This window comes from Vombatus ursinus, unplaced genomic scaffold, assembly GCF_900497805.2.
Source record: "Vombatus ursinus unplaced genomic scaffold, bare-nosed wombat genome assembly UNPS02006874.1, whole genome shotgun sequence".
NCBI lineage: Eukaryota > Metazoa > Chordata > Mammalia > Diprotodontia > Vombatidae > Vombatus > Vombatus ursinus.
This window is the reverse complement of record NW_020946652.1, coordinates 8,163,622-8,189,980: the sequence shown is the minus strand read 5'-3', so window position 1 is coordinate 8,189,980 and position 26,359 is coordinate 8,163,622. Positions and strand designations below refer to the sequence as shown.

At 53.5% G+C, this 26,359-nt stretch overlaps 1 protein-coding gene across 1 annotated transcript in view; it reads left to right on the top strand.

The window, feature by feature from the left end:
• Window positions 1–10,309: 10,309 nt before the first annotated feature.
• The window catches only part of UBE2G1 (ubiquitin conjugating enzyme E2 G1), a 29,670-nt gene continuing 13,620 nt past the window's right edge, over window positions 10,310–26,359 (top strand). Inside the window, exons 1-4 of the mRNA XM_027848747.1 lie at window positions 10,310–10,494; window positions 16,802–16,899; window positions 19,915–20,093; window positions 25,831–25,953. Coding sequence (XP_027704548.1) covers window positions 10,325–10,494; window positions 16,802–16,899; window positions 19,915–20,093; window positions 25,831–25,917 — 534 coding nt within the window. The 5' untranslated portion in view covers window positions 10,310–10,324 and the 3' untranslated portion in view covers window positions 25,918–25,953. The remainder of the gene's footprint in view (window positions 10,495–16,801; window positions 16,900–19,914; window positions 20,094–25,830; window positions 25,954–26,359) is intronic.

The window sequence follows — 26,359 nt, the reverse complement described above, 5'->3', positions numbered from 1 at the left end:
CAGATCTTGACACAGCGGCACCTTATTTCTCGAACTAACAAACCAACATCTCGTTTGTCACTTTACAGGCTGTCATGGAACACCAAACTGGGGTGGGTCAGCGGAGTAGCCAAACTGTTAGCATGAGGCCCCACTCAGTACCTGACTCAGGTCTCCCCTGTGCCAGGCGCTCCCTTTTCTGGGGAGCAGGCTGTGTCAGAGATGGTGGCTGGCTAGATGCTGCTGCTGTAGGCTTCAGCCGTCTGAGATTTCACCTTCGTCTTCCACCTTTCTCTCATTTTGTATTAAATGTGAATGCAGTGAGGCTGAAGAGTGTGTTTTAGGCTCGCTTCACAAGCAGAGACAGGACAGGACAGGATGAGTGATTCCATCAGTGTAGGAAATGTTCCAGGGGAGGAAATTCCCTCCTCTGCAACTTACCCTCAGTGTTGCCTGGAGCAGGTTAAGTGACTTGCCCAGGGTCACTCAGCTGGGGGGGCCTCCAGCTTCAGGGTCAGCTCTCTATCCAACAAACAAAAAGACAAAAAAGTATCGGGAGCAAAATCCTAGCCCATGAAGCTAGTTAGAACGGAGGGAACATGGGAAGGCTTAAGTACCAGGACGAATGCAATGATTGTCTGTTCCAGCATCAGGATGTCCATGGAGGTGAAGCCAGCTCTGCCTCCCACCCCCATCGTTGGCACTGCCATAGTCCCCTTGGCCCCGTGTGGCCCAGGGCTGGCTGTGGTATCAGGGAGCACCTCTGCCTTTTCTTCCTTCAGCATCTCTGTGCAGATGAGTCCTGCCTGGGGGCTCCCATCTCCAGAGTGCACTAACACAGTCTTTCTGATGTATGCCATCTTTGACAGTCCCAAAGAATTGGTCAGTGAGGACTAGCTTTTCCCAGCCTTCAGAAGCTGTGGTGGCTCAATAAAGGGGTGGAGGATGCAGCAACCCCCCCACCCCCACCCCAAGCAGCAGTGGCTACATCGTCTTTCCATAGGCCTTGCTTTCTGGGATGATGGGTTGGGTGTTGGGCTGGGAGGGAAGCAGGCCTCGTGGCCTGGAGAGGCCTGCTTTTCCTGGAGCTCTTGGGCTTCCTCTGTAGTTGTGGCTGATGGTCAGCTGTTGGTGTTGGTAGTGAGGGCGGTGTGCCCCTTCCACACAGTGATTCTGTGGGGGGCGAGGAGGTCCAGGGTCCTGGACTGTCTATATCAGGATGAAGGGGAGTTGGGCAGACTTCAGCTGAGCTCCTCTGTAATAGAAAATAGAAGAGCCAAGATGTGATACAGAAATTAGTCTTGCATTTTTCTTGCCAAGATTTTAAGCCCTTTTTACAATTTTATTTGGGCTTAACTGCAATCTTGGGCGCATCTTTTTATTGTGCTAATTAAAGTCCAGAGCCCCTTTAATCCTCTGGCTTCACAGACAGGCGCAATCAAGGTCTCGCTGGCTCCCTGGGGACTGAATTAGTATCATCAGCACAGAAGGAAGCCTTGTGAAGCCAGGCCCCAGGCTCCTCAGCCTAGACTGGCTTGGTGAGGAGGGATCCTAAGAGCCTGGCTCACTGCGGGATGGGGATGCGGAACTTATCAGGGAGTCAGCTTTGGAATTCCACAGAAGGCATTGCATTGTTACCAGAACATCAGAACTTATCAGGAGGGACGATGAAGCGTGACACATAACCAGCTCATTAGAAAGTTTTGTTGTTGTTCAGTCGTGTCTGACTCTTTGTGAACCCGATTGAGGTTTTCTTGGCAAAGACACTGGAGCGGTTGGCCGTTTCTTTCTCCAGCTCATTTTATAGATGAGGAAACTGAGGCAAACAGGGTGAAGTGGCTTGCCCAGGGAGGTCTTCCTGGCTGCATCCACTGCAGCGCCACCCCGTAACAGCTAGCATTTATGCGGTGCTCACTATATACCAGGCACCGTGCCGAAAAGCACTTTACAATTTTCATCGTTTGATCCTCCCAACCCTACAAGGCAGATGCTGTTATTATCCTCAATTTACAGATGAGGAAACCAAGGCCAACAGCAGTTAGGTGACTTGCCCTGGGTCACACAACTAGTAAGTGTGTGGGGTCGAATTTGAACTCAGGTCTTCCTGACTCCAGGTCTGGCACTCTGTGCACGGTGGCGCCACCTAGCGGCCCCCATGGGGCCACAAGAGGTCAAAGACTAGTTGGGACAATGAATCATTGCTCTAGCTATTTTGGGAAGAGAACGTAGCATGAGATTGTAGAAGGTCAGAGCTGGAAGGAATCTTCGAGATTATCTCTCTGGTCCAGATTCCTCAGTTTATAGATCAGGAGACAGGACAGGAGGGGGGACGTGCTGCTGTTGAGTGAGTGCACGCTGACCTTGAGTCTAGTGTGGGAGGAGGGGAGAAGACCGATCGGGACCTGAGTGAAGGGGCAGCAGCAGCCTTCTCAAGGTTGGGCTTTGTCCTTTGTTCGGGAGTGTTTGAGGGACCTGGACAGACCTTCGCTTAAAGAAAACCACTTGGGTGGCTGCCTGGAGGTTAGGGAATCAGGCCCAAGCAGGCTGAGTGGTGAGGAAGAAGGGGCCAGCGAGGTGATGGGCACAAGCTTGTGTGGATCTCAGAGTCCTCTCCCTAGAGGTGATCATTAAACCCAGGAGACCCAATGGGGTTGCCAAACGGGGCAGATCCTTCGGGGGCACCCCCAACACCTGAAGTGAAAGGGCATGGTATGGATAAGTGGCCCAGTAAATAGAGCATCAGGCCCAGAGTGCCTCATAGCTATGTGACCTTGGGCAAATCACTGTTTCAGTGTCCTCATCTGTAAAATGGGAGTGATAAATGTCCCTGCCTCCCAGGCAAGGCTGTCATGACCGACCAGTGAGATGATATTTGTTGGCTGACTGAGGAGCAGGTAGTGTCAGGAAAACCCTGAGGAGAGGAAAGTGCCTGAAGCTGCAGTGAAATCAGAAGGGGGTGGCTGAAGTAAGTGAAGAATGCAGAAGCTTTTCCTAAGGGTTTGGCCTGAGGAGGAAGGGCCTGGGAGGATGCCCCGCCAGTGGAGAGTGAAAATTGGAGAGGTGTCCTTTTGAAGGGGGCAGCGCACTGTGAGAGACTGGGAACCAGCCCAGCCTTCTTGGTTGTAAACTCGGTGTGAACGTGTTCTTAACTTGGGAGGAGCAAGCTACTTTGATCATTGGATAAAATCTGGCACAGCCGCACTTCCCACCTGCATGCTCACCTGCCTGCGTGCCCGGCCTGGGTGTGTCTCCCTGTTCTGGAGCCAGAAGGTTGGCAGCTGTCATGCCCACCCCACACCCACAGTGGGTACAGAGGAAGGAGGCAGCTATGGCATGGTGGAGGTGACAGTGCTGACGTCCATGGGCTCAGTGTGGGGGTCGAATGGGATAGTAGGGTGAAAACGCTGGCTACGTCTCCCATTGGCAATGTGTTGGCCCGTTTGCGCGTGACCGGTGATCACACGCATGCCAAAGATGGTGAAAATACTGTTTGCAGCGTGTGAGAGGAGTGACGCGGCTGGGGTTGCTCCCAGTCCCCTGACTGTCAGCAGGGCTGCCGCGCTGGCTGCAGAGCCTGCTGGGCGCTGTTCTTGAATTAGCAGCCTCGCAGCAGTTTCTCCATGTGGAGGCTGTTTTTGAGTGTCCCACGCGCTGGAGCAGCTTCTATTCCTGTTTCCAGCTCAGGATCTAAGGCAGCATCTTCACAGATTGTGGAGTGGGGGTCCTCCCTCCCTGCACTTGGGGGAGGTCAGACTGCATCCAGATGAGGGGGCGTCAGAGTGACCTCCTGAGGTCACTAGGATAATCTCTTGAATAACAGGTGAGTGAGATTGGATGCATCCTGTGTTTCATAAATCAAATAGGCTTCTAAGAATACAGCACAAGACATGGAAAACGACACCAGTTACTGAAAATGGTGAGAGACTGGATAAGTGGGATGGGCGTTTGGGGTAAACTCGAAGTCATCGAGCTTCATGGAATGCAGTGGTGACTGAGGCTTTTCTGGGTTGCTGATTGAGAAAACTGACAGCTTAAAAATGACTTAGGTTGATTTTTTCCTTTGTCTTAAAGATATCTTTAATTCAGGAATTTTCAAAGCCGAAAGATTATGTCGTGTAGTAAGAGGTAGACCTAATTACATAGTGTTGGCAAAATTATCCTAAAGCAGACTTCTTAGAAAGGCTATTAGAAAGGTGTACTGACGTCAGTATACCTTTATTAAGCATTAGCTATGTGCCAGGCACTGTGCTGAGTGCTGGGGATACAAAAGGAGACAAAGGATAGCCCCTGTCCTCAAGGAGCTTACAATCTAATGGGAAAGACAGCATGCAAACAAATGTGTAATGGGAACTAATTAGCAGAGGGCAGGTCCAGGGATGAAGAATGGTTGGGAAAGGCTTCTTGCAGAGGGAGGGGGGGGGGTGGGGGGGGGGGGGGGGGTCAGTAGTCACAGACAGGAGGGAGAGTGTTCCAGGCCTGGGGGGCGGCTGGAGCCTTGTAAGACATGGAGCTTTATGTATAAAGAAGAGGTCGGAGGTCAGGTCACGGGATTGAAGCTTACGTGTGGGGGGTCAGGAGGAAGAAGACAGGAAAGGGGTGGGGTTATGAAGGGACTGAAGGTCAGACATGATAGGAAGCCCCTGGAATTTATTGAGTGGGTCGGTGACATACGTGGTGGGACTTGTACTGTAGGAAAATCACTTTGGGGGCTGGAGAGGGGGGGGGGGGGGGGGGGGGGGGCTTGGGGCAGGCAGCCCCACCCACCTCCCCAAGCAGCTATTGCAGAGATCCGGGTGTGAGGTGAGGAGGCCTGCACTGGGCAGGGGCAATGTCAGAGGAGAAAAGGGGGCTATTGGAGAGATGCTGCAAAGGTGAAATCAACAGGCCTTGGCCACAGCTTTGATCCAGGATCCAGAGAGGGTCCAGAAGACTCCCAGGTTGGGAGAGCCTGAGGTCTGGGCAAGTAGGAGGAGGGGAGGGTTTAGGGAGACATTTTGCGTTTCATGTGGCTACAGGACCTCGTCCTGTCTGAGATGTCTGAAAGGCAGTCGAGGTGTGCAATTGTGGGACGGCAGAGAGGCTGGGGCAGAGATGGTCGTTAAATCCATGATGAGGTCACCGGTGGTTAGAGGGCTTGATGTGGAGGAGGATCCAGGGCAGGAGAGAGAGAAGGGTGTCCCCAAAACCTGGGGAGGTTTTCCTGCTGGAGAGGAAGAACTAACCTCGGTAACATCCAGTGCCCCCAGGGAGGAAGGGGACCCCCTGGAGACGGCCTTGGCAGGAGACTGCCCCTTGGCTGCCCCTGATTTTGCCTCCTTTTGTATGCCTTAGCTGGCACACACAGTAGGTGCTTAATCAGCAAGGAAACCAGTTGGGCTAGCCCCTGTGTAAGAGGGAGGAGTCCTGTGAAACCATCGTGGAATGAGGTTAGAGCCCCTTGGTGAAGGACTTTAATGACAAAAAGAGGAGAAGGCAGACCTCTGTAGGAGAAATGTAGAAGAAGGCTGATTTCCAGGGCAGGCACTCTTTGTTTTCTCCCCCTCCCTGCTTCCCCAGAATCAAATCCCATTTCAGATGTAGAGAGGCATGCTGGGGTGATTGTCTTTGCGTCATTGTTGTTATGTAAATTGTCCACAGCCCTATAGTAGCCCATCAGATTCATATGCCTGCCTTGTTTCAGACTTTCCCCAGTCTATGGGCATCCCCTCAGTTTCCAGTTTGTTGCGGTCTCTCAAAATATTATTCTACATATGGATCCTTCTCCTCTTTCTTTGAGCTCTTTGGAGTATAGACCTGATAATGATGTCATTGGTCAAAGGGCATGCACAGTTCATTAGCTTTCTGGGTATAGTTCCAAGTGGCACTCCACCATGGCCAGACTAGCTCATTACTCTACCATTAATGTTCCTGTTTTCCCACATCCCCTCCAGCATTTGTCATTTTTCTTTTCTGTCATTTTAGCCAGTCTTATGGGTGTGTGGGGGTACACCCTTAGTTACACTCTTAATTATTAGTGGTTAGAACACTTTTTTCATATGGCTATTAAAAGCTTGAATTTCATTCTCTGAAAACTGGCAGTTCATGTACTTTGATCATTCATCATTTAGGGAATGGTTCTATTTGTAAATTTGACCCAGTTCTCTGTATATCTGAGAAATGAGATCTTTATCAGAGAAACCTGCTGTAAAGATCGCTTCCCCCACCCTGTTTTCTGCTTCTCACCTAATTTTAGATGCGTTGGTTTTGTTTGTACAAGACCTGCTTAGTTTTGTGTCTTGTTAAAGTTGTCCATTCTCCCTCCTGTGAACATCTCTACCCCTTTGTTTTGTCATGCCATAGCTACGGCACCTCTGATTTGCTCGTGATGTCTAAGTCATGTGCCTGTTGGGAGCTTATGTTAGGACAGATGGTTCTTGCTTCACATAAATTCACATTATGCAGATTCAACTGTAAAGAACTCTGAAAGAAATCCACATTCCCAAAAAGCACCTGTGCAGCACTGTGTGTACTCTCTCTGCTCCTCTCCCTTGGCTTGGCATTCCATGGCCTCCCCGCCACCACCCCCCCAAAACGCTCCAAGTAAAAGCAGAAGAGATAAGCGCTCCTGCTGGTGCTGCCACATCTGGGGCTCGGCTTGAGATCTGCGACACCAAGAGAGGAGACGTTTGCCTTGCCTGCTCACCCGTTGGCTCTCTCTTCTGTCAGAGTTAAGTGACTTGCTCAGGGTCACACAGCTAGTGAGTGTCTGAGGCCACATTTGAATCTATGCACTATGGCACCCTCCAGTAGCCCAGTTGAAACAGTACTTTGTATCTTCTCTTAGGGGCAGTAAGGAGCCATTGGAGTTAACTGGGTCAGGTTTGAGTTGGTGGGATCTAAGGTGCCTTCAGCTCTGGTTCTGTGCTGGAGCAGGAAGTGAGCAGAAGAGGCCTTGGGAGGGGAGAGATGGGAATGGGGATAGACTGGTGGGGGCCGGGTGAGAGAGAGTGACCCAGAGGGGATTGGCCTGGGGCTGTTCCTGGAACGGGAGCCGTTCCACCCATGGAGAGGGGACGTGGATGAGGAGACCATGGAGGGACCCCCGAGAGGGGGTCAGCGCTGTCCCAAAACCCAGAGTGGAGAGAGTGTGGTCCCCAGGGTCAGATGCTGCACAGAGGGCGGTAGAGATGAGGGGGAAGAAAAGGGCCCTGGCAGACTTCTGGGGAGGCGCTTTCAGGGTGAGGGTGTCCAGAACCCGAGAGAAAGGGGATCTGGCAGGAGGAGAGCTGAAGTTGGGTGGGGATGGAGAGGGCAGGAGAGTTGTCGCCGATGATGTGGGATTTCCAAGTGGGGCTTGAGAAAGAAACTGGCAGTTGTTGGAAGAGCCACGGGGGAGCAGTCTGGGCAGAAGGTGGAGTGAAACCAGTTGAATAATCCTGGAAAGAAGAGTATCAGCCCAGGTATCATCCGGTGGAAGCAGAGTGGACAGAGAGGCAGGAGGACTTGAGTTCAAATCCAGCCTCAGTTTCTCCCACTGTAAAATGGGGAGAAAAACAGCACCTATCTTTCAGGGCTATTGTGAAGATCTAATGAGAGGATATTTGTAATTATTCTTACATTTGGTCTTCACAGTGACCATCTCCACTTGAAGTAGAGTTAGGAGTGTCTGGCATGTCATAACTGCTTAATTCCTCCCTCCCTCCCTTCTTCCCTCCCTTTCTTCTTTTCCTTCCTTCCACCACAAGGAAATTCAAGAAAGACGAAGATTTTATGTTTTAAATTTTATTTTAAAGTCTTTGAATTTGGCGATTACGTTATTGACATTTGAAAGAGCAGTTTCTTCCTTAAAGTGGTGGAAACACAAATCCTTTTCCAAAGTGTTGACAAGCACATTTGTTCTGATTTAGCAGTGATGGGCAGAATTGATAGTTTCTCCAAGAAGTTTAGTGGTTATCTCCCACTTTTAGAATGTAAGCCCTGCAGGGCAGGCATGGCCTTGTCCTCTTTAGTTGTATCCTTAGGACAGTGCTTGGCCCACAGGATCGCTCATTCAGCCAATCAGCAAACCTTTGTTCATTGACTGCTACATGCCAGGCATTGTTCTTTAGGATACAGAGATTGGTACAGCACTTGCTCGGGGAGCTTATGTGTTCAATAAATGCATTTTCAGAAATGCTTATTGAGATGAGAGTAATTGTGGGGGACAAGGTAAGAAGGGCAATGGGGGGAAGGCGTGAAGGAGGTAGGCCCTGATCTGCTCCGAGCGGGGGATGGTGAGGAAAGGGAAGAGGCCAGGCCAGAGCGCAAAGATGATTAGCAAGCAAGCGAACATGTTGGGAGTGGGTCAGCAGCCAGCAGCGGGATTTGCCATGAAAGAGCAAGGTGCACATTGGGTACAATGCCAGGAGTTTGATGTGCTTTCTTACTGATAGATTTAAATCCAAATACTGCCTTCAGCATTATTGCAAAAGGACACATAGGTCTGCACATTTTTCTACTCAGCTTTTCATTTAAAGCCGTAATTTGTTAATATTTTTTCAGGTTAATTTTTAAGTTACATTAGAAAACAGAATAATTTTTTAAAGCACCAGGTGTTTTGGAGATGAACCATCTCCAATTCAGTAGGATAATTGCGGATAATTGAGGGATCTGTTTGGAGATTCCCATCATCTCCCCTATTCCTGCAGTCCAGATACATTCCAGTGGGCCTGGGACCATCGGTGTGGGTATTCCCTTCAGTGATGCAGATTGCAGCCCCTCTGGGCCTGCCCTTCCGATGTGACTCTTGGTTTCCCACAGAGTGTCGTGGGGCGCTTCCTCAGGACTGCTGTACCTTGTGGGGCTCTCGTGTGCTATCTCCTCTATCAATCACATTTCTTTAGCGTTCTTTCCACCCATTTCCCTTCATCCTCCTGTATCCCATGTTTACTGGGGCTGCCATGCAGGTTCCCTTTGCCTTCTGGAGCCAGAATTCTTAACCCCCTTTTTTGGGGAGTTCGTCTTGACCCCTTTATCCCCTCGGGGTGGGGGCGGGTCCATCTTTAGTCATCCTGATCCATTTCTGGCCCAGATGGCTCTGGGGGAGGGAGTGAAGTGGCTGGCTTTGCACAGTCCTCCCTCACTCACATCCAGTTCCTTTGCAAGTCATGGCATCACCTTCCTGATGCCACAGTCCTCTTTGAGCACACAGTACAAACTCTGCCGCCACCGCCAGGTGGCCAGCTCCCAAATGATGATCCTCTCTGAATGTGGGCTGGGCCTCAGAAAGCAGCCAAGGCTTTTTGCAGATCTGCAGCCCACGGAGGGACCCCATTAGGGCTCTGTGGGGAGCGTCTGGGAGACCTTGAACCACAAAGCTGAAATTTCCAGTCCCCTGTTGTGGAAGTAGTTCCCGCTCCGTGGGCCTCTCTGTGTCTGCATTTCCCAGCGTCTGGAGCCTGGTCACAAGGCAGAGGGGGCCCAGCCACGCAGTCGTCCAAACAAACGCCCACTCAGTTAGATAGCTAGTCATTTGGATGAATCCTTGGTTAGGTCAGAATAACGGGGCTCAGACACTCAGCTTGACGAAGAGAAGAGCTGTCCTGCTGCTCCCGAGGCGAACCACTGATTTTTGGTCTGCTGACTTTTGTTAGAGGAGATTTACAGTGGACAGTAAAATCACGACCAAATTTAAAAATACGCGATTCAGCAACCTAAAATTGCGTCTTCGTTTGGGTCGAGCCTCTTGGATCCAGTCACCACAGGCAGCTAAAAATACATCCTGGCTTTAGCCTGGCAGAGAGAGACTGGGGACCCCGGGGGGCCTGAGACTGGCTCCTTCATGGACAGGTGCATTCCTCCGACACTAGGCTGGGACAGTCTGGGGGACCCACTGTGATAGAAAGAGAAAAGGCATTACTTAGCCTCCCCCGCGCCTCAGTGTTGTCATCTATAAAAAGGACAGTTGGACGAAATGGCTTCCAACGTCCCTTCTAGTTCTCAATCTATGAATCTGGTGTTTTAGGGGAACGGGCCTAGCCCAGGGAGGGAGAACGAGAATGCGAATGGCTCTGTAATAACAGGTATTTCAGGCACTTCCAGCGTGAGGCCAGTCCCAGTGCTTTGACATTCCCATTCGTCTCTCTTCTGCACTCATAGCACTTTCTCTCTGTATCACACCCCAGCAACCACTCAAAGAGGCCAGACATTCCTGAGAAATTCAGACTTGTGCTTTCACCCAAAGATGGAATGTGATTCAATCCCCACCATCAGTTAGCAGCCTGGTCCTTGTTTTGTCTGCTGTTTGGCGCCCCTGGGCCCGGGCTCTCGCTGACCCTGGCTCAGTCTTCCGAGGTGGGGGGGGGCCCTCGGGCTGGCCGCACACGGCATGCAAGTGTGCTGTACGTTAACAGGTTGGCGGCTTGGGGTTTACCAGAGCTTTCCTGTGTTTGCAGAGCTCAACAAGAATCCAGTGGAAGGATTTTCAGCTGGTTTAATAGATGACAACGATCTGTACAGATGGGAAGTCCTCATCATCGGCCCCCCAGACACGCTGTAGTGAGTATCACCTGGCAGCCCAGCTGTCCGGCGTGCTGTGTTGGGGTTGGGAATCCTAACGGTCGCAGGACAGAGGGTTAGGATTTGGAAAACTTCAAAACCTGAACTGACTTGCCCCATTTGTTAAGTTAATCTCCATACCCTGTATTCACACAAAAAAAGCCTTTGACTGACAGATGTAGTCTAGTATTATTTTAGTGTTGATTAGGGAGATGAAATATTTGCTTAATTTACCAGAAATATTTTATAGAAGAAGGCAATTTCTGAAGAGGAAAGTTCACTGGAGACTGTGCTTGGTTGAAGAAAGCCAGTGATTTTTTTGCAGTCACCCATCTTCTGAGCTACTAAATAACCTATTATAGAATAATTTACTTAGTCAAAATGTGAGTTTGACTTTAAGATGTCGGTTGATATTTTTCTTTTTAATTGCAAAGAAAGTGTTGTGTCCTGGATGGAACGATCAGGATCTTGTCATGTGGAAAATAAATGAATTCCAGCAATGACCTTGAATGTGAAATCCTGCTTCTTGAGCCACATTTGCCTGTCGTGACCCTTTATGTGACACTGGGCACTCAAGCTCTGGCCATTCTAAATTCAAAGGAGACAAGGAGACCACCCCACTCCCCCTTTGACGGGTGAATCGCGTCCCAGCTGTGGTGAGAGCCTTGGCCCTCCGTGTCCTGGGACCTCTGGAGGAAGCCAAGCTGGGTGTGGACCGAGTTTTCAGAGTGCCTTATGTTAGACGGTGTGACAGAGTAGCAGTGGGTAGGCGACTGTTGAGACAAACATGGCCAGAACCCCAGGCCACCCCTCTTCCCACCGCGTGGGTTCTGGCCCTCCTCACCTCTGACCAAGCAGCCTGGGCCCGGCTTCCCGGTGGGCCTTGGTGCTGGCTGCCCCATCACATGGAAGGCCCCCTTCTTGGAAGATTCGGCTCCGGCGCCAGCTGCTCCCAAGGACCTCCTGCAGCTGCCTCGTGCGCTTTCGCTTTGTGTGGATTCCATCCGTGTTTTCCCAGCTGCACTGTTGTCTCCCTGTTAGAGCAGGGACCGTTTGGTTGTTGTCTCATATCTACATTGCTGAGCACAGACAGTCCTTGTGGATCAATCTCTCCACCAAGGTGAAGGGGGTCTCCCTGAGAATTTGAAGAAGCCCAGCCTCGAGGGGTGGGATGCCTTTTGCCCAAGGCTGTGCCTCTCTCATCGTCAGAGTCCGGACTCCATCTCGGCTTCCTGAGACCAGGGAGGATGCCCCCAGCCCCCGGCCTCCCTCTTCTGTATACAAAAAGCCACCATCAGTAGTAAGGAGGGAGCAGCTGGGCTTGCTCTCTGGGGGCTGCCACCATACCAGGTTTCTGCAGCGGGCCAGCCCTCAGGCAGCTTGGCAGAGCTTTCAATCCCATGCCCCAGGCTGAGGCCCACCCAATACCATGGGGAGGTTTTGAAGGGCGACTGCAGAAGATGTGGTGTTCTGAGCAGGCAGTGTGCCTTGAGCTCCCTGAGGGGTCTGAGGGAAGCTCGGGGGCAGAGACCGCCGACAGACCTTCACGAGCGGAGCCCACGTGAGAGATGGGCTTGGTGGGCTTGCTGTCAGGGTGGCAGCTCACCCCTCCTCCCTCCAGGGTACTTTTGTCCCCCGCCCCCCAGCCCTCTTAGCTTCCTCTTTGGGTCCTCTCCGCCACTCGAACGTCAGCTCCTTCTTTCTTCTTGGATGAGGGTGGTGGTGGTGGTGACCTTGGCCGGCTGGGGTTCTTCCTGGGGCCACCAGAGGGCACTGCTCGCTCTGACAGCCCGCAGGGCACTGGGCAGTCCTTGTTTTCAGCAGTGTTTTCAGGTTTTCAGCAGTGAACTTGCGGTCTGGTCTCGAGTGGCTGGGCCTGTGGCTGGAATGAGAATGTTTCTAGTGTCTCCCGGTGCCCAGGGACAGAACAAGGCGCTGGTTAAGCCACACGTCAGCGGGCAGGACAGGAGAAGCGTCTTTGGCCTTTGGGGAGTGTCCCAGGGTCCGTGGCCAGGACACTGGTCTCTGGGTGTGTTTGTCTGGTTTCACGGTGCTCCAGAACTGGGAGGGACCTTGCAGACAGATAAGGAAACTGAGGCCACATGGCAGAGCTAGGGTCTGTCACTCCAGATGCAGCACCCTGCCCTGAGCTGCCTGTTTGTTTTCATCATTCCTTAGAGCGCAGTGACATTCTTCTACCAGAATTTTTTCAGCATTCCCTCATTCTTGGCCACACACTTTGCTAGCATCAGTAATGTTTCTGTGACCATTTCTGTACGTGGGAATCTGTTCTTGCTGGCCACGGTCTCCTCCGATGTACCGCGGGGGGTGGTGATTTTTCTTAGTAGTCTCTGTAAGGGATAAGCCAGTTTGCAGGCTCCCCATGAAATCTCTGCGTCTCTCCGACAGTCCCTCTCTGAGGAGTCCCCCCACCTTTCAGCACGAGAGCTCCCCGAACTCGACCAGAGCTGCGTCTGTAGATTGTGTTTCAGCATCATTAGACGTTCGTAGTGGTGCGCACTTTACGAGACCTCCGAGGGGGTCGGAGGCACAGAAAGTGACGGCCCGTCCTTTGGCGCCTCTCTGTTCGCTGGGCGGGGACGAGGTCACCCTCAGGCTTTCTCTGGATGGTGGCGAGGGTACTTTTGGGTTTTTGAACATTTGTATTTCTTTTGAAAACTGTCGCTATGCTGCCTGCTGATGGCGCTCTCGCCAAGGAAGCCATTTCCGAGGGCTTCCTCTTTTGGGTCTCGCTTCTCCCTCCCCCATCCACAACAGTTGTTTTTGCTGCCTTTGGCCACGCCCAAGTGCAGAGCACACGCACAGGCACTCTGTGTGTGTGTGTCTTAGCAGGTGGCTGTCCATGAGCCCAAGGAATCGGACCTGGACTTCCATCCCGGCGCTGTGTGAGCAAGGAAATGTGCTGGAGTCAGGAAGGTCCAAGTGCTCCCTGGGACACTGCTCCGTCAGCTTCCGTGTCCTCGGCTGTAGAAGGAGGATGGCGCCGGGCACTGCTAAACCATGCCGAGGATACGGATGGGAAGCCTGCAGTCCCTGCGAGGGTGACGAGGCGGGGAAAGTCCATTGGCGGTGTCAACCGACGTGGCTGGTCAGTGTCACCATGATGCCAGACCAGACTCCCCAGCATCCACCTGCATCTCCTTGACGCAAGCATAGGGCCGGGCTTAGCAGGAACACTGAGCTCGCAGACTTAACTCAGGCACAAATGAGGGACGGAGGGAGTGAGACAGGGGAAAGCCAGCACGCCGCAACCCTGCGACGCTTCAGTGGCTCTAAGAAACCGCCGTGTGGGTTGGATGGTGCTGGGTTCCCACCGCCCTGCGCCGCTGAGCCAGGCACTCGCCTCATGATGGCAAAAAGGGGGAGTGGCCTCTGGACCAGTCTTGGGAAACTGTGTTTGCTGCTTTCTTCTTACTCCGGAAGTGCACTCAGGGTTTTCTTTGTGCGTGCAGAATGCTGCACAGGAACTTGGCGGTCTTGACTTGGAAGCTCTGAGAGGCCTGTTAGCAGCTGCAGCCTTCTGCGCGGGGTTCCCAGCCCGAGAGCCAGAGGAAAGCCACGGCCCAGAGCTCCAGCCATGTGAACCTTGGGGCTAGAACACTTACCTGAAAGGGTTGGCAGGGGTTTTCCATTATTTTTAAAGCATAATCTTACTTGGAAAGACAGTCATGATTAATGGAATGATAGCAATCAGTGCTTTTCTCAAGGCTGTCACTAGAACGGCTAGGCTGGGGTCTCTGAAGCCTTCAGGGAAAACAGCTTGCAGAGACAATTCAGAGGCTTGATTGGGTGTCCATTATGGGCAGCGAGGGCAAGGATGTGGACCAGGATGGGAGGGGCCAAATGGATTCATCTGTCAGAATTAGACCTTCCTCCTTTGTCCTGTGCCCGGGCCTAGGAGCTTGAGCTGTAACGGAGGATTACCCCCGTGGAGTAGTGGGTGTCAGAACCATTCCTTAGGGATGAATGTCAGAACGTCTCGTTTCACAGTTTCTGACAGGGCATTGTTCCCACAGCCGTCAGGACCCCCATTTAGCTGAGCAGCTCTTTCCTTGGCCGTGGTCTCCGGGCACGCCCTGTCAGAGGATCTACCGGGTATTACACGTCTTTCTAACACGCACTTTGCGCATCCCTGGCCATCCTTTGCAGGACTGGACGCACCTTCACGCACGCTCCAGCACCATGATCTAGGAGAGGCCCGAGGCAGATCACTTGCTCCCTCTCCTTAGAGAGGAATCAGTCTGGGTGGTCCTAGGATAGCCCCAACGTGCTGTCGGTGCCCAGACAAACTTGAATAAATCAGAAAGCTGCTGCTGCCCCCCCGGACAACTCTTGACTTGAAATGACAGATGCCTGCCCAGTGGGAAGGAATACCAGGAGCCCAGCTCTGAACCAGCCTCTCACAGCAGGCGGCGATGGAGAGCCGCCTATGGGAGGGGGAAAAACAGCCCTGCCCTGAAGGAGCCTGTAGACAAAAGGGAGGGGACTCCGGAAAGGCTTCCCTTGCAAAGTGACTGGTGCCCACAGCGCCAGGCTGGAGTCAGAAAGGAAGACCGGAGTGCCAGGCCAGGCTCAGCGGGCCCTGGGTGAAAGAGGTGCGGGGGAGCAGGAAGCAGGCCACCATTGTGTCGGGGGACAGGATGCTGCGGCTCGCCTTTGCTTGTTACGGGTGGACACGCCAGTGCCTTGGAACTCAGCCCAGGACTGGGCCCCCTGCACCTAGCAGGTGTGCTAAGCGTTCTTAGTTAGTGGAGGTGCACGTGCAAAGAAAAGCAGACCCCGCCCTGTTGAAGAGCGAGTATTCTGGGTGGGGAGAGTGACATGGAGATGGAGCAGCAGGAGGCTTCCAGGACCCCAGCCCAGTCCGACGGGGCAGGTGGGGATTTCCTGAGGGGAAGAGGGAGAGCCTTCCGAGGGGCGCCTCCCCCAGAGCTGGGTGCACACGCAGCCTCCTTTCCGGGGGCCTTGGTGGGGATGACCTAGCAGCTCCAGTGGAGGTCAGACTTGGCAAAGCTGCCCACCAGCTGGGCTCGAGGTAGAACTGTCTGGAGGACTCTGCCAGGGTCCCGTGAGGGGGTAGGTGGGTTAGCTGGCTGGAGCCCCGTGGGGAGGAGGAGCACTGAGATAGGACAGGGCAGAGAACAAGCTGCCCAGAGAGGGTGTTTGAAGCGTGGTCTGAGGGCCGCGCCCCAAACTAGGATTCCAGAGCCAAGAGGCTCACTTCCCCCAGGGAGGAAAGGCCGGTCTCTGGTCTAGGGCAGAGGGTGCTGTTCTGACAGATGGAGAGTGGAGGACAGGGGCGGGGAGGTCCAAGAGACTGGGGGTGTTGGGCATCCTTGGGGAGAGATGATGGACGTTGTGCAGGGCTGGCAGGACTCCCGTGAAGAGTGGAGATGAGCCTTGTTCCCCAAGAGCTTTAGGCAAAAGGTGAGGAAGCAGGTGTAGGGGCGGGCTCCTTCCAGTAAAGGCTGGCAGTTTGAGAGAGATTTTTCTTGTCCTGGTGTGGGCATCCTTCCCAGGCCTGGGAGTCTGTGGGCCACTCTGGCCAGTGGCTCGGTCTCTTCTCTGGGGTAGGTTTCCTCTTCGTCTCTTTCCTCCGTATCATCTGTGCCTGTTGAATGACTCTAGATGGAGTGGCCAGAGCACCCCCCGAACCCCTGACTCTCCCTCCCCTCCCCCCGCCCCTTTTGAAAAGCCGAGGAATCTTTGTTCTCCTGTCTCTAAACAAAACTGCTGAACCTTCCAGCGGGCAGATTGAACATCATGAAGCCTCCAGCCATGGTTCCCTCCGATTGGAGACGATGGATTCTGAGCGACTGGGAGGGCGAGGGGTACCTTCCTGGAGACGGCAAGGGTCTTCTTCCACCCCCTCCCCACAAATCATCGAGCAAAAAACCGGGAGAGGAATAGTGAGATGCGCACACCCAGGAAGAGAAAAAGCAGAGTTTAAAGTGCTAACAAACTGAGAAATGTTCTCTAGCCTCTGGATCCAAAAAGCACCAGGAGCTTCTCTCCGGGTGTGGCATGGTGTGGCATGGGCATGTGGAAGGTGGGGGGTGGGAGCAGAAAGTCAGAGCAGGCAGGGACAGGAGAGGCAGGGACCCTGGAGCTTCGCTGGCCGAGGTTCTCCGAGTTTTTGTCCTTTGATCTTGGCTGTGAGGCACGAGGCTGGCCTTGGTGAGTGTGTGTCGTGTGTCTGCCACCAGCCGAAGTCACGGCCAAGGTGGGGAAATGAGGTTTTTATTTGGTGGAGGTTTCTCATGAGACATTCTCTTTGCCTTTGCAGTGAAGGGGGTGTTTTCAAAGCTCATCTCACTTTCCCAAAAGACTACCCCCTCAGACCACCAAAAATGAAGTTCATCACAGAGATATGGCACCCAAACGGTGAGTTTCCAGTTGTATTTTTACCTTTGCAAGCTTTGGAGCGGTGGGGAGTGCCTTGGTGACAGAATCAGGAAGGAAGCCAGAGTGCAGGCCACAGCTCCGTTGAATCACCTTGGCTTGGCTGCACCTGGCTTGTGCAGATGTGCGGGGGAGGGCTGCACCTGGCTTGTGCAGATGTGCGGGGGAGGGCTGCACCTGGCTTGTGCCGAAAAGGGGGGGGCGCCCCCCCCCCCCCCCCAGGCAGGGAGGAGGCGAGCCCCGTCCTTTGATGGGAGTCATTAATTGCTTTAAAAAGTAAAAAGATAGAGCTCTGGCCTTGGAGTCAGGAGGACCTGAGTTCAAATCCAGGCCGAGACGCTTAACACTAGCTATGTGACCCAGGGCAAGTCACTTTAACCCCCTTTGTCTCACCAAAAAGCAAAAAAAAAAAAAAAAGTAGAAGGAAAGCGTGCTCTCAGGACCTGTGGGCCGAGCGAGTGTTGACCTTGGTCAGGGAAGCCGGGGCTCCCAGAAGAGCCACGCCGGCCTTTGATGTATTTAATTCTTGGGCCCCTTTGGTGTCGGTGCTGCTGATGCTGCTGGCTCTGGAGCGTTCGTTGCCCTGTTGTCCAGAGGCGCCGAACGTAGGGCTGACCGTCTCATTCCTTCCCTGGTGAGGCCACCACCCATGTCCTTGGCTTACAGGCTGGCTCGCCTCTTCCTCTGCGGCCCGCAGTGACGTTTCATCTCCTGCCTCTGCACCTTTGTCCAGGCTGGCTGTCCCCTCTCATTCCCTCCCCTCCTAGCTCATTTGTATTTATTCACTTTACCTGTATGCTGTGTGTCTTTGCCCTGCCCTTGTTGTCTCAGGTACCTTGTGAGTCACCCTGCCATATGCATTTAATATAAACTTATTGTCGAGTTGGTGACTTGATATGATGGCGTCCCATCAGCATAGCATTATTAAGCACCTAGGGTATGCCAGGAACGTGTGTTCGCTGCGGGGATGAGATAAGGGGCCGACGTTCTACAATGACGTACGCCCCTTTAGAGACAGCCTGGCGCCGCAGCAGGGTGGGCCTTGGACGGCCTTTGACCCCACCCCCATGCTGGGCTTGGGGAGTGGGCACGAGTCCCCAAACAAAGCTGTTGTGAGCTGTCCCTGTGGAGATTCCTGAACAGCGGTGCTGTGGCCTCTGGGCCTTTTTCTGTTCTTCTGAGTGTCTGAGAGGAGGTGTCCCAGTCATGACCCAGGTGGGAAGGGGAACGAGGACCCCCAGGAGCCAAGCCAGGGCTGCCCCTCTTCCTGCGATGGGTGAAGGCCCAGGGAGTCCTCGTGGCTCTCGTCGTTTGTGGTCAGGGCTGGTGGCCCGCTGCCTCAGCTCGCGTGGGTTAGACCTAGAGATCTGTCATGCTGTCGAGTGGCCTTTGCTGCTGTTAACTCCCAGTCACGTTGGACAGGAAGCTCTCTCTTAGACAGACCTTGCCATACAAACAACCTGGGGCCTCAGAGTGTACCTGTTTGGCAGAGGGGGAAACAGGTGGCTTTCCCAATCCGTGCTTCAGTACTGTGCATTACAGGGCAGCAGGCATTAGAGCACAGCCCGCAGGCTTGGCCGCAATCACAGACATGATAGCGTAGAGTCCGGGAAAGACTGTTCTGGAGGCGCATGGGGGATAGCGGGGGAAGCTCCTGGAGAAGACAGCCTGCGGTCCAGCGGGAGGCTCACCTAGGGCCCGGGCCCACAGAGGGGAGGAAGGGGTGCCAAGAATGGTCCAGACGTCACCAGAACCTGGGACTGACAGCCTGAACGGCCCAGGTGGGTGAGGCCAAGGGCAAGGGGGGCACAGGAGGGGAAGACCAACTGGGTTCGAGGTCGGGGGGTCCCGAAGGCCAAGCGGGGTGAGTGTGCAGGGGCCCGGGCTGGCTCTGGCTCCATTCAGGCACAAGAAGATGTCCCTGAAGCATCTGGGATGGAGAATCAGAGCTCAGAACACAGGTCAGGGCTGGGGGACACAGAGGGGGAGGCGTCTGCATGGAGGGTGAGGTATGGGCCGCCTTTAAACCGAGGGATGTTAAAAGGAAAGAGATGGACATTAGCCGCTTGCTCCCGATGAGCCGGGGACCTGCGTGTTGTCACTGGCAGGACGGGTGGGCTTTAATCTGTCTTCAGTGAGTAGTGGGCATTCAGCCTGGTGTCTGGGCACGTTTGTCCTGTAAGCGAAGCGTTAGGTCAGGGCACTGAGGCATGAGCACCTTGGAAATGCACGGAACAGCCTTGGGTTCCAATTTAGACTCCGATGGGTGATGCAGTGGGTAGAGCCTTGGGCCTGGAGTCAGAAGACTCATCTTGGTGAGTTCAAATCTGGCCTCAGACAGTTCTTAGCTGGGTGACCCTTGGCAAGTCCCTTCACCCTGTTTGCCTCAGTTTCCTCATCCATAAAATGAGCTGGAGAAGAAAACCTCAAAATAGGGTCAAAGAGAGTCTGAAATGATTGAACAGCCACAAACTTAACTGGAGGCCTGTGTGACAAGGTGACTCATCTCACGTACATGCGCGCACACCGTGAGGTGCTGGTTTGGAGCAGCTCTCCCTTCCCTCTTACCTCCCTCTTCCCTCTCTTTCTTCTTTCCATCCCCTTTCCCTTCTCCTTCCCCCCTTTCCTTTCCTCCTTCTCTCCCTAGGTCCTGTCTTGGTCCACTGCAAGCCAGAAGACCTGTGGGGGTGTCTGGGCCCCCTCTGAAGCAGGGTCTCTGTGAACGTGTCTTAAATATCTTGGTAGCTGTTTTGGTCATTGCTTTCCTTTGCATCCCTCCCTGTCTTGTGCATTTCTTGGGCCTGCAGGTAGGGAGGTGGCCCAGAGACGCCTCGGAGTGATGGGGGGTGATGGGGCTGTTGGGGGATAGGGCAGGGTCCCTGTGGCCGCAGCTCCTGAGGGCAGTGTCTGGGGAGCGCCTCTCTGGGCTTGCCGCGGAGAGCGCTGGGAAATGACCGCCACCGCCAACCTGTGTTTCAATGTTTGGGTTTTTTTCAGTTGACAAAAATGGTGATGTGTGCATTTCCATCCTTCACGAACCTGGGGAAGATAAATATGGCTATGAAAAGCCCGAAGAGCGCTGGCTTCCCATCCACACGGTGGAAACCATCATGATTAGTGTCATTTCTATGCTGGCAGATCCCAACGGAGACTCGCCCGCGAACGTGGACGCAGCCGTAAGTTGGAAATAGGCTTTCTCTTAGTCTGTGCATCTGATTCTTGATGTTTATAAACAAAAGGGCTTGTTGTGTGGCTTCCCTGTCCTAGCCCCTGGGGCAGCTGGTTGGACTCCCTTCCTCTTTTGCAATTCCCCACCCCAAAGGGTCCCTGCCCTGGGGCTGGGGGGCGGGGTTACATTCAGCCAAAAGGGGCCCAGCAGAAGCACAGGGAGAAGAAATGGCAGGGCCTTTCCAGAGGTAGAGGGTGCCTTCAGGATGGGACGCATGTGGGAAGGGACAGACAACTCAGCCGGGCATTCAGGGGCGTGGCTGAGAAGGCAGACCACCTTTATCAAGGCCCAGGGTGGTTCACCTCAGCCACAGGTGCATGGTTTAGAGGTTCTGTGGACTTGGGACAAGGCACGAATTGTATGTGACTTAGTATACCTACCCTAAAGGTGATTTCACGATTTTTTGTTAATTTATTTTGATTTATCAACAATCACTTCCATAAGCTTTTGAGTTTTAAATGTTTCTCCCCCTCCCTCCCCAAGATGACACACAATCTGATATAGGCTATATATATACATTCCTATTAAACATATTTTCATATTAGTCATGAATTAGAACCAATAGGAGGAACCACCAGAAAGACACAACAGAAGAAAAAGATAGCAAATAGTCTGCTTCGATCTGCATTCCAACTCCATAGTTCTTTCCTTGGATGGGGATAGCATTTTCCATCCTGAGACTCCTAAAGGTGATTTCAAAAGACGTTTTGGTCCTCGGCATTGGGCCACATCTGGCCTCAGTCCTCAGCAGAACCTTGCCCCGAGCTCCCTCTCCTCCCCAACTCAGAGGCATCTCTCTTGGGTAGAACCAAGCCCTCTGCCGGCTCTTGAGCTCCCTGCAGGCATCTGCCCTCTTTGCCTTGATCGACCGCTGTCCTTCCTCAGAGCCAAGCTCTCTGGGCTTCCTCTCTGGTAGACACTGGAGGGAAAGGCCCTTACAGCCTCTTCCCGGGCCCCCGCCCAGGGACGCTTGGACATGGAGCCGTCCTGCCCTTTGGCCTCACACCGGCTCCACCATTAGCAGCGATATGCTCTTTGCCCACAGTTTCTCAGACCCACTCTGCAGCATTGAACCCTGCTGTTCACCCTCCTCTTCCTCTCTCCCTGTGTCCGCTTTAGCACACCGTCACCCTCATCGTGGCTGTCCCCAGGGTGTACGCATGCCTCTGGGGCTCTGTCCCAGCTAGGCCTTCTCTCCCTGCCCTCGATGATCTTATCAGCACTGCCAGGCAGGCTCTGGAGTGCTCATGACCACGGGTGGTTCTAGCCTCTGCCCGCCCCCTCTGCAGAATCTCTCCCATCTGTCCCCTCACTTCACCCCCCACCCCCCCCCCCCCCCCCCAGCACCCCCCCCCCCCCCCCCCCCCCCTCCCTTGCTCAGGAACATGCTGTGACTCCCTCTTTGCTCTTGGCTTGAGTGCAGACTTGCCAGGCTTTTCAAGGCCCTCAGGTCCTGGCTCTAGCTTGCCTCTAGCCCCACTGCCCTGTGTGCCCTCTTGGGTCCAGCCAAACCAGCCTCTTCTGTTGGGGGAGCCAGCCCAGAGCCCCCCGTTTGCCCGGATCTTCCCCTAGTAGAGTTGGGCACTTGCTGTGCCGCGTGGCAGGGTCGTGCGGTGTTGTCGGGAGGCCTTGACCCCTGGCCTGCCTGACCCTTGACCCCGTTGGGGCTGGCTGCCTCTCGGGTCAGTTTTGTTCTTCTCTCCTTTGGTGAAGATGTAGCTCAGGTCCGCTCCCCCGGTTTAGCTTGAATGCCCTTGGTGTCTTTCTGCATCTGTTAGTTCAGTCTTGATGCTGCTAGATGTGAGGAGGGATGGTCTCATTCTTTGTCCTTGGATTCCCCCAGGCCTCCCCCGTGCCTGGCGCATAAACAGTACTTCATCTGACGCTTCTGGGTTGTTGTTGAATTGGATGTGCTGGGCTCTGGTGATCTGCAAACCCAGGAGAACGAGGCCCCCTGAGCGGCTTGTGTCGATGGTACTGGCTCTGCCCCTGGCGTGTGCGTGTGGTCCTAGGGCCTTATCAGTCACCTCATTGTTCCTGTGTGAGTGGCGAGTCTTGGAGTGACCGCGCTTGTCTGCACCCACTCGACATGGGCGCCCCCCCAGTGGCCAAGGCCTCTGCGTCCCAGCCAAACTAGCTCGCCCTCCCATCTCTCCTCTAGTCGTGTAGCCTGCCTTGGGTAGAGGCCAGGCTCACTGGAGGGGGCAGAGGAGAGCTTCCCTGACTCCATATGCGTGGAGGGTGGTTATTGGTTACCTCCAGCCACAAGATCCCGTCCCTTTGGATCTGGTCTCAGGTGGACCGGCCACGTGTAGAAAAGATACTCAGTGTGGAACATCATGCAGGACATTGATGGTGAGGCATTCCATTATTCAGGAAGGCAAAGTAATTGTTCACCTAGTTGATGTTGTTTGTGGAATATGAATTTTCGAACTCCCTAGGAAGAGGGGATCTCTGCAAATGAATATCAGGAGTGGCGCGTTCCTGTCTTCAGAGGTTCCTGGTCCCCTAGTCATCGCCTCTGCCACAGCAAACTCTGCGGTGTCCACTCTGGCCTGGCCCTCTTCCTCAGCCTCTCCAGAACCTGCAAATGTTCTTCACTGACAGAATGGCATTTACGGGGATGCCACAGGAGACAAGCCCTGGTGCAGATGGCTAGGCTCATTTCAGCCATTTGAAACGGTTCAGATTCCCAGTTGAGAGCCGTATGTGAGTGGGGGTTTTCAAGACCCTTTGCTTTGGCTCAGAAATCTCTCTCTAGAAGCTGCTTGATGGGTAACAGGAGTCAAGTGGGCATTGTATCATTTCTCCTGAACCTAACCTGTGACCCAGGCGGCCTGAGCTAGGCTGACAGCTGGTGGTGTTCAGCTTGCCCCCCTGGGCTGGCACACACGCTCGTTCTCCTACGTAAGAGAATTTCCAGGAGGAGGGACCCAAAGCCTTCACCTTCACAGTCCGGCCCATGTCGCTGCCTTCTCAGACCCTCTTCGTCCACCTGAAAAGTGGGAGGAGGCCCAGATCAAGAGAATTACAGGATCAATAGGAGTCTTTGTATCACACCTGGCACCTGTGATCTTGGCTTTGGGTTCTGTTTTAAAAAATGGACTGTGGTAATTATTTCAATATCATTGGTTTCCTTTATAATGCTGTGCCTTTTGTATTTTGTTCTGTTAACAACACAGTTCTTAAGAAGGGGCCAGTCGGCTTCCCCAGACTGACTGCCGAGGGAAAAGGTGAAGACCCTTCACTTGAAGGAAAGGTCTTTTATAGAGGCTGCCCCTCACCCTCCTCATTGATTCCTTCATCTTTCTGCTTGTTCCCTTCCAGGGTCTCAGCACAACTTGGGGGTCGAGGCCTCAGACCCCCAAGGGAGGTGGTGCTGTTGGGGCAGGTTGCAGGCCTTGTAGCCTTTTGGAGATCCTGAGTGCACCCGATAGTCACCAGGCTCCTGTCCAGGAAGTGGGGTGGGATGGGAGGGTTAGCAGGGGACAAGTGTTAAAAAATGAGATAGGTCATGTGAATGAATGAATGAATGAATGAATGAATGAATGAGTGAGTGAGTGAGTGAGTGAGTGAGTGAGTGAGTGAGTGAGTGAGTAGATGAATGCAAAAGCATTTGGGGAAGGGCAAAGGAACAAGCATTGATTAAGTGCCTACTGTGTGCCAGGCACTGTGCTAACTAAGCACTTTACAAATAGTCTCTCGCTGGCAGGTAGGTGCTATTATGAACCCCACTTTACAGTTGAGGAAACTGAGGCAGACTGTGACCAGCCCAGGGCAGTTCAGGGTGCTGGAGTGCTGATAGCACAGTACAGCTGGTCAGGTTCAGATGCAGGGCAGACAGAGGGGCCTCAGGGGCCTCAGGGTGTGGGCAGTGCGGCTGGTGGGTAACGTGCTTTCCTTGGTGTCTTGCCCATATTCGTCATCCAGTGTCGCTGTGCTTTCGTGGGCTCCTGCTGCCCTCTGGACAGGGCAGAAACTGCTCACCCTGACCCACTTGCAGGATCCAGTCCATGATGAGCGGTGCCCTGTGGGGAGGGAGACAGGCTTGCTGGCGAGCCCCAGATGTTGGCGTGCCATATGAGGCGCTGCTCTCCGCGCTGCCAGAGTCCATGGAGCAGAGCTTCATTGTGACTGCGGCGTTTTAGAGAGAGTGTAGACCATCCAAACTGTGTTCAGAGGAAGGTAAACCAGAGGGGACAAGCTTGGAAGCCATCTCAGATGAGAAGCAGCCTTGAAGACGGGCAGTCGGGGCAGGGAGGAGAGATGGCTCTTTTCAGCTGTGTGAAGGGAGATTGCGCTCAGGCCACACCCAGAGAACTACCACAGGAGACGTCAGTAGAAGATTTGGAGTGCTCCAGTGTGACTCTGATGCCCCAAGGGAGGGATGGCGACACCTCAGGCAGCTTCCTGCCCGGGACCACAAGCAGCAGAAGGGATTAGCTTAAAGAACAGTCACGGGAGCCTGTGTGGTCCAGTGGACGGAGCCGAGGGGGCTGCCGAGGGGGTCTGGGCGGCTCTGGGCCTTCCCTGGGTCTGTCCTTTATACTCTCAGGTATCTCTTGCATGCTGCCACATTGGTCCCCAGCCCATGCCTCGGGGTGTTTCCCTGTGTATTCTGCCAGCTCTTGGGAGCAGAGAATGCTTCGTTCTTGGTGCTAAGTGTTTGTTGATTGATTTCCAAGTGACTGCCCAGAAGCTCCCCCCAAAGGCGATGTACCTGCCCTACCGTGCCCCCACTGACCACTTCTCAGACTTCCAGGATTTGCCCTTACAGCACTCAGCTTCTCGGGGCCTCCGTTTCCTCGTCTGTAGATTGAAGATGTTGGCCTCAGTAGCTCGAAGGTCCCCGCCATTTCTCTGTGTTCCTAGGCTCACTCTCCCTCTGCTCATTAGCCTGGGGATCTGAGGTGGACTTTGAGCTGTGGTCTCTTTTCTCAGCTCTCCATGCCCTGCTGCCACTGGAGCCGTGTTCCCAGTGCCCACCCAGGGGAGGTGCGTAATAATTGCCTCTTGGTTGGTTGGTTGAAAATAGGAGGGATTCCAAATAAGTGTGCATCTCTAAGCCCTTCTTTGTGAAGGTGGGAGGCTATGGGTGTAGATCTGTGCATATACCATCAGACTTGAGGGAAGTGTCATGAGTTTTGCTGAACTGAGGGATCTCTCTCTTTCTCTCTTGTTTTGTTTTGTTTTGTTTTTTTGGTGAGGCAGTTGGGGTTAAGTGACTTGCCTAAAGTCACAGCTAGTGAGTATTGTGTGTCTGAGGGCAAATTTGAACTCGGGTCCTCCTGAATCGAAAGCCGGTGCTCTATCCACTGCGCCACCTAGCTGCCTCTATTTCTGTCTCTTTAGGGGGGATGAGGGCAGAGGTATAGAAAGATGATGGAACATTTTCTTAAATGACCTCTTCTGTTCTTCTCCTTGCCCCCATTTGCATTGAATCTCTGCTCCAGATGCCCAGCCAACCTTGGGAGGGCGTCGGATTTCTTTCCTTGCAGCACCTGGTACAGTTCTTCCTGCCTAATTTTTGTTGCTTTCTCTGTCTTATGTTCTGTCTTTCTACATTTAAAATTGCAAATGTGTGGAAGCCGCCAAGGGGGGCCTGCTGGCGGTGTTTGGAACATAGTTAAGATTAAGAGGAAGTGTCTTCTAATCATCTTGGCACTTTGTTTGTCTGCCTGCAGAAAGAATGGAGGGAAGACCGAAATGGAGAATTCAAGAGGAAAGTAGCCCGCTGCGTGAGAAAAAGCCAAGAGACTGCTTTCGAGTGACTTTTGTTTAGCAGCTCGTAGCTTCACTTTTTCAGGGTAAGTGGATCTTTGCCCCATTTAGTTGGTAATCTTCCTGTTCTCGGATCTGTGAATTCTTAAAGGCTCCAGGAGTTGGCACCAACGCCCGAATGGATACTTCTGTCCTGCTGTGTGCCAGCTGGCAAGACCAGCCTACTTTAGTCTCCAGGGCAGAGGACCGGCCTGGCTTCCTCTTTAGGACAGAGGACCGGCCTGGCTTCCTCTTTAAGACAGAGGACCGGCCTGCCTTCCTTGTTAGGGCAGAGGACCAGCCTGGCTTTATCTCCAGGGCAGAGGACCAGCCTGCCTTCATCTTTAGGGCAGAGGACCGGCCTGGCTTCCTCTTTAGGGCAGAGGACCGGCCTGGCTTTATCTCCGGGGCAGAGGACCAGCCTGCCTTCCTCTTTAGGGCAGAGGACCAGCC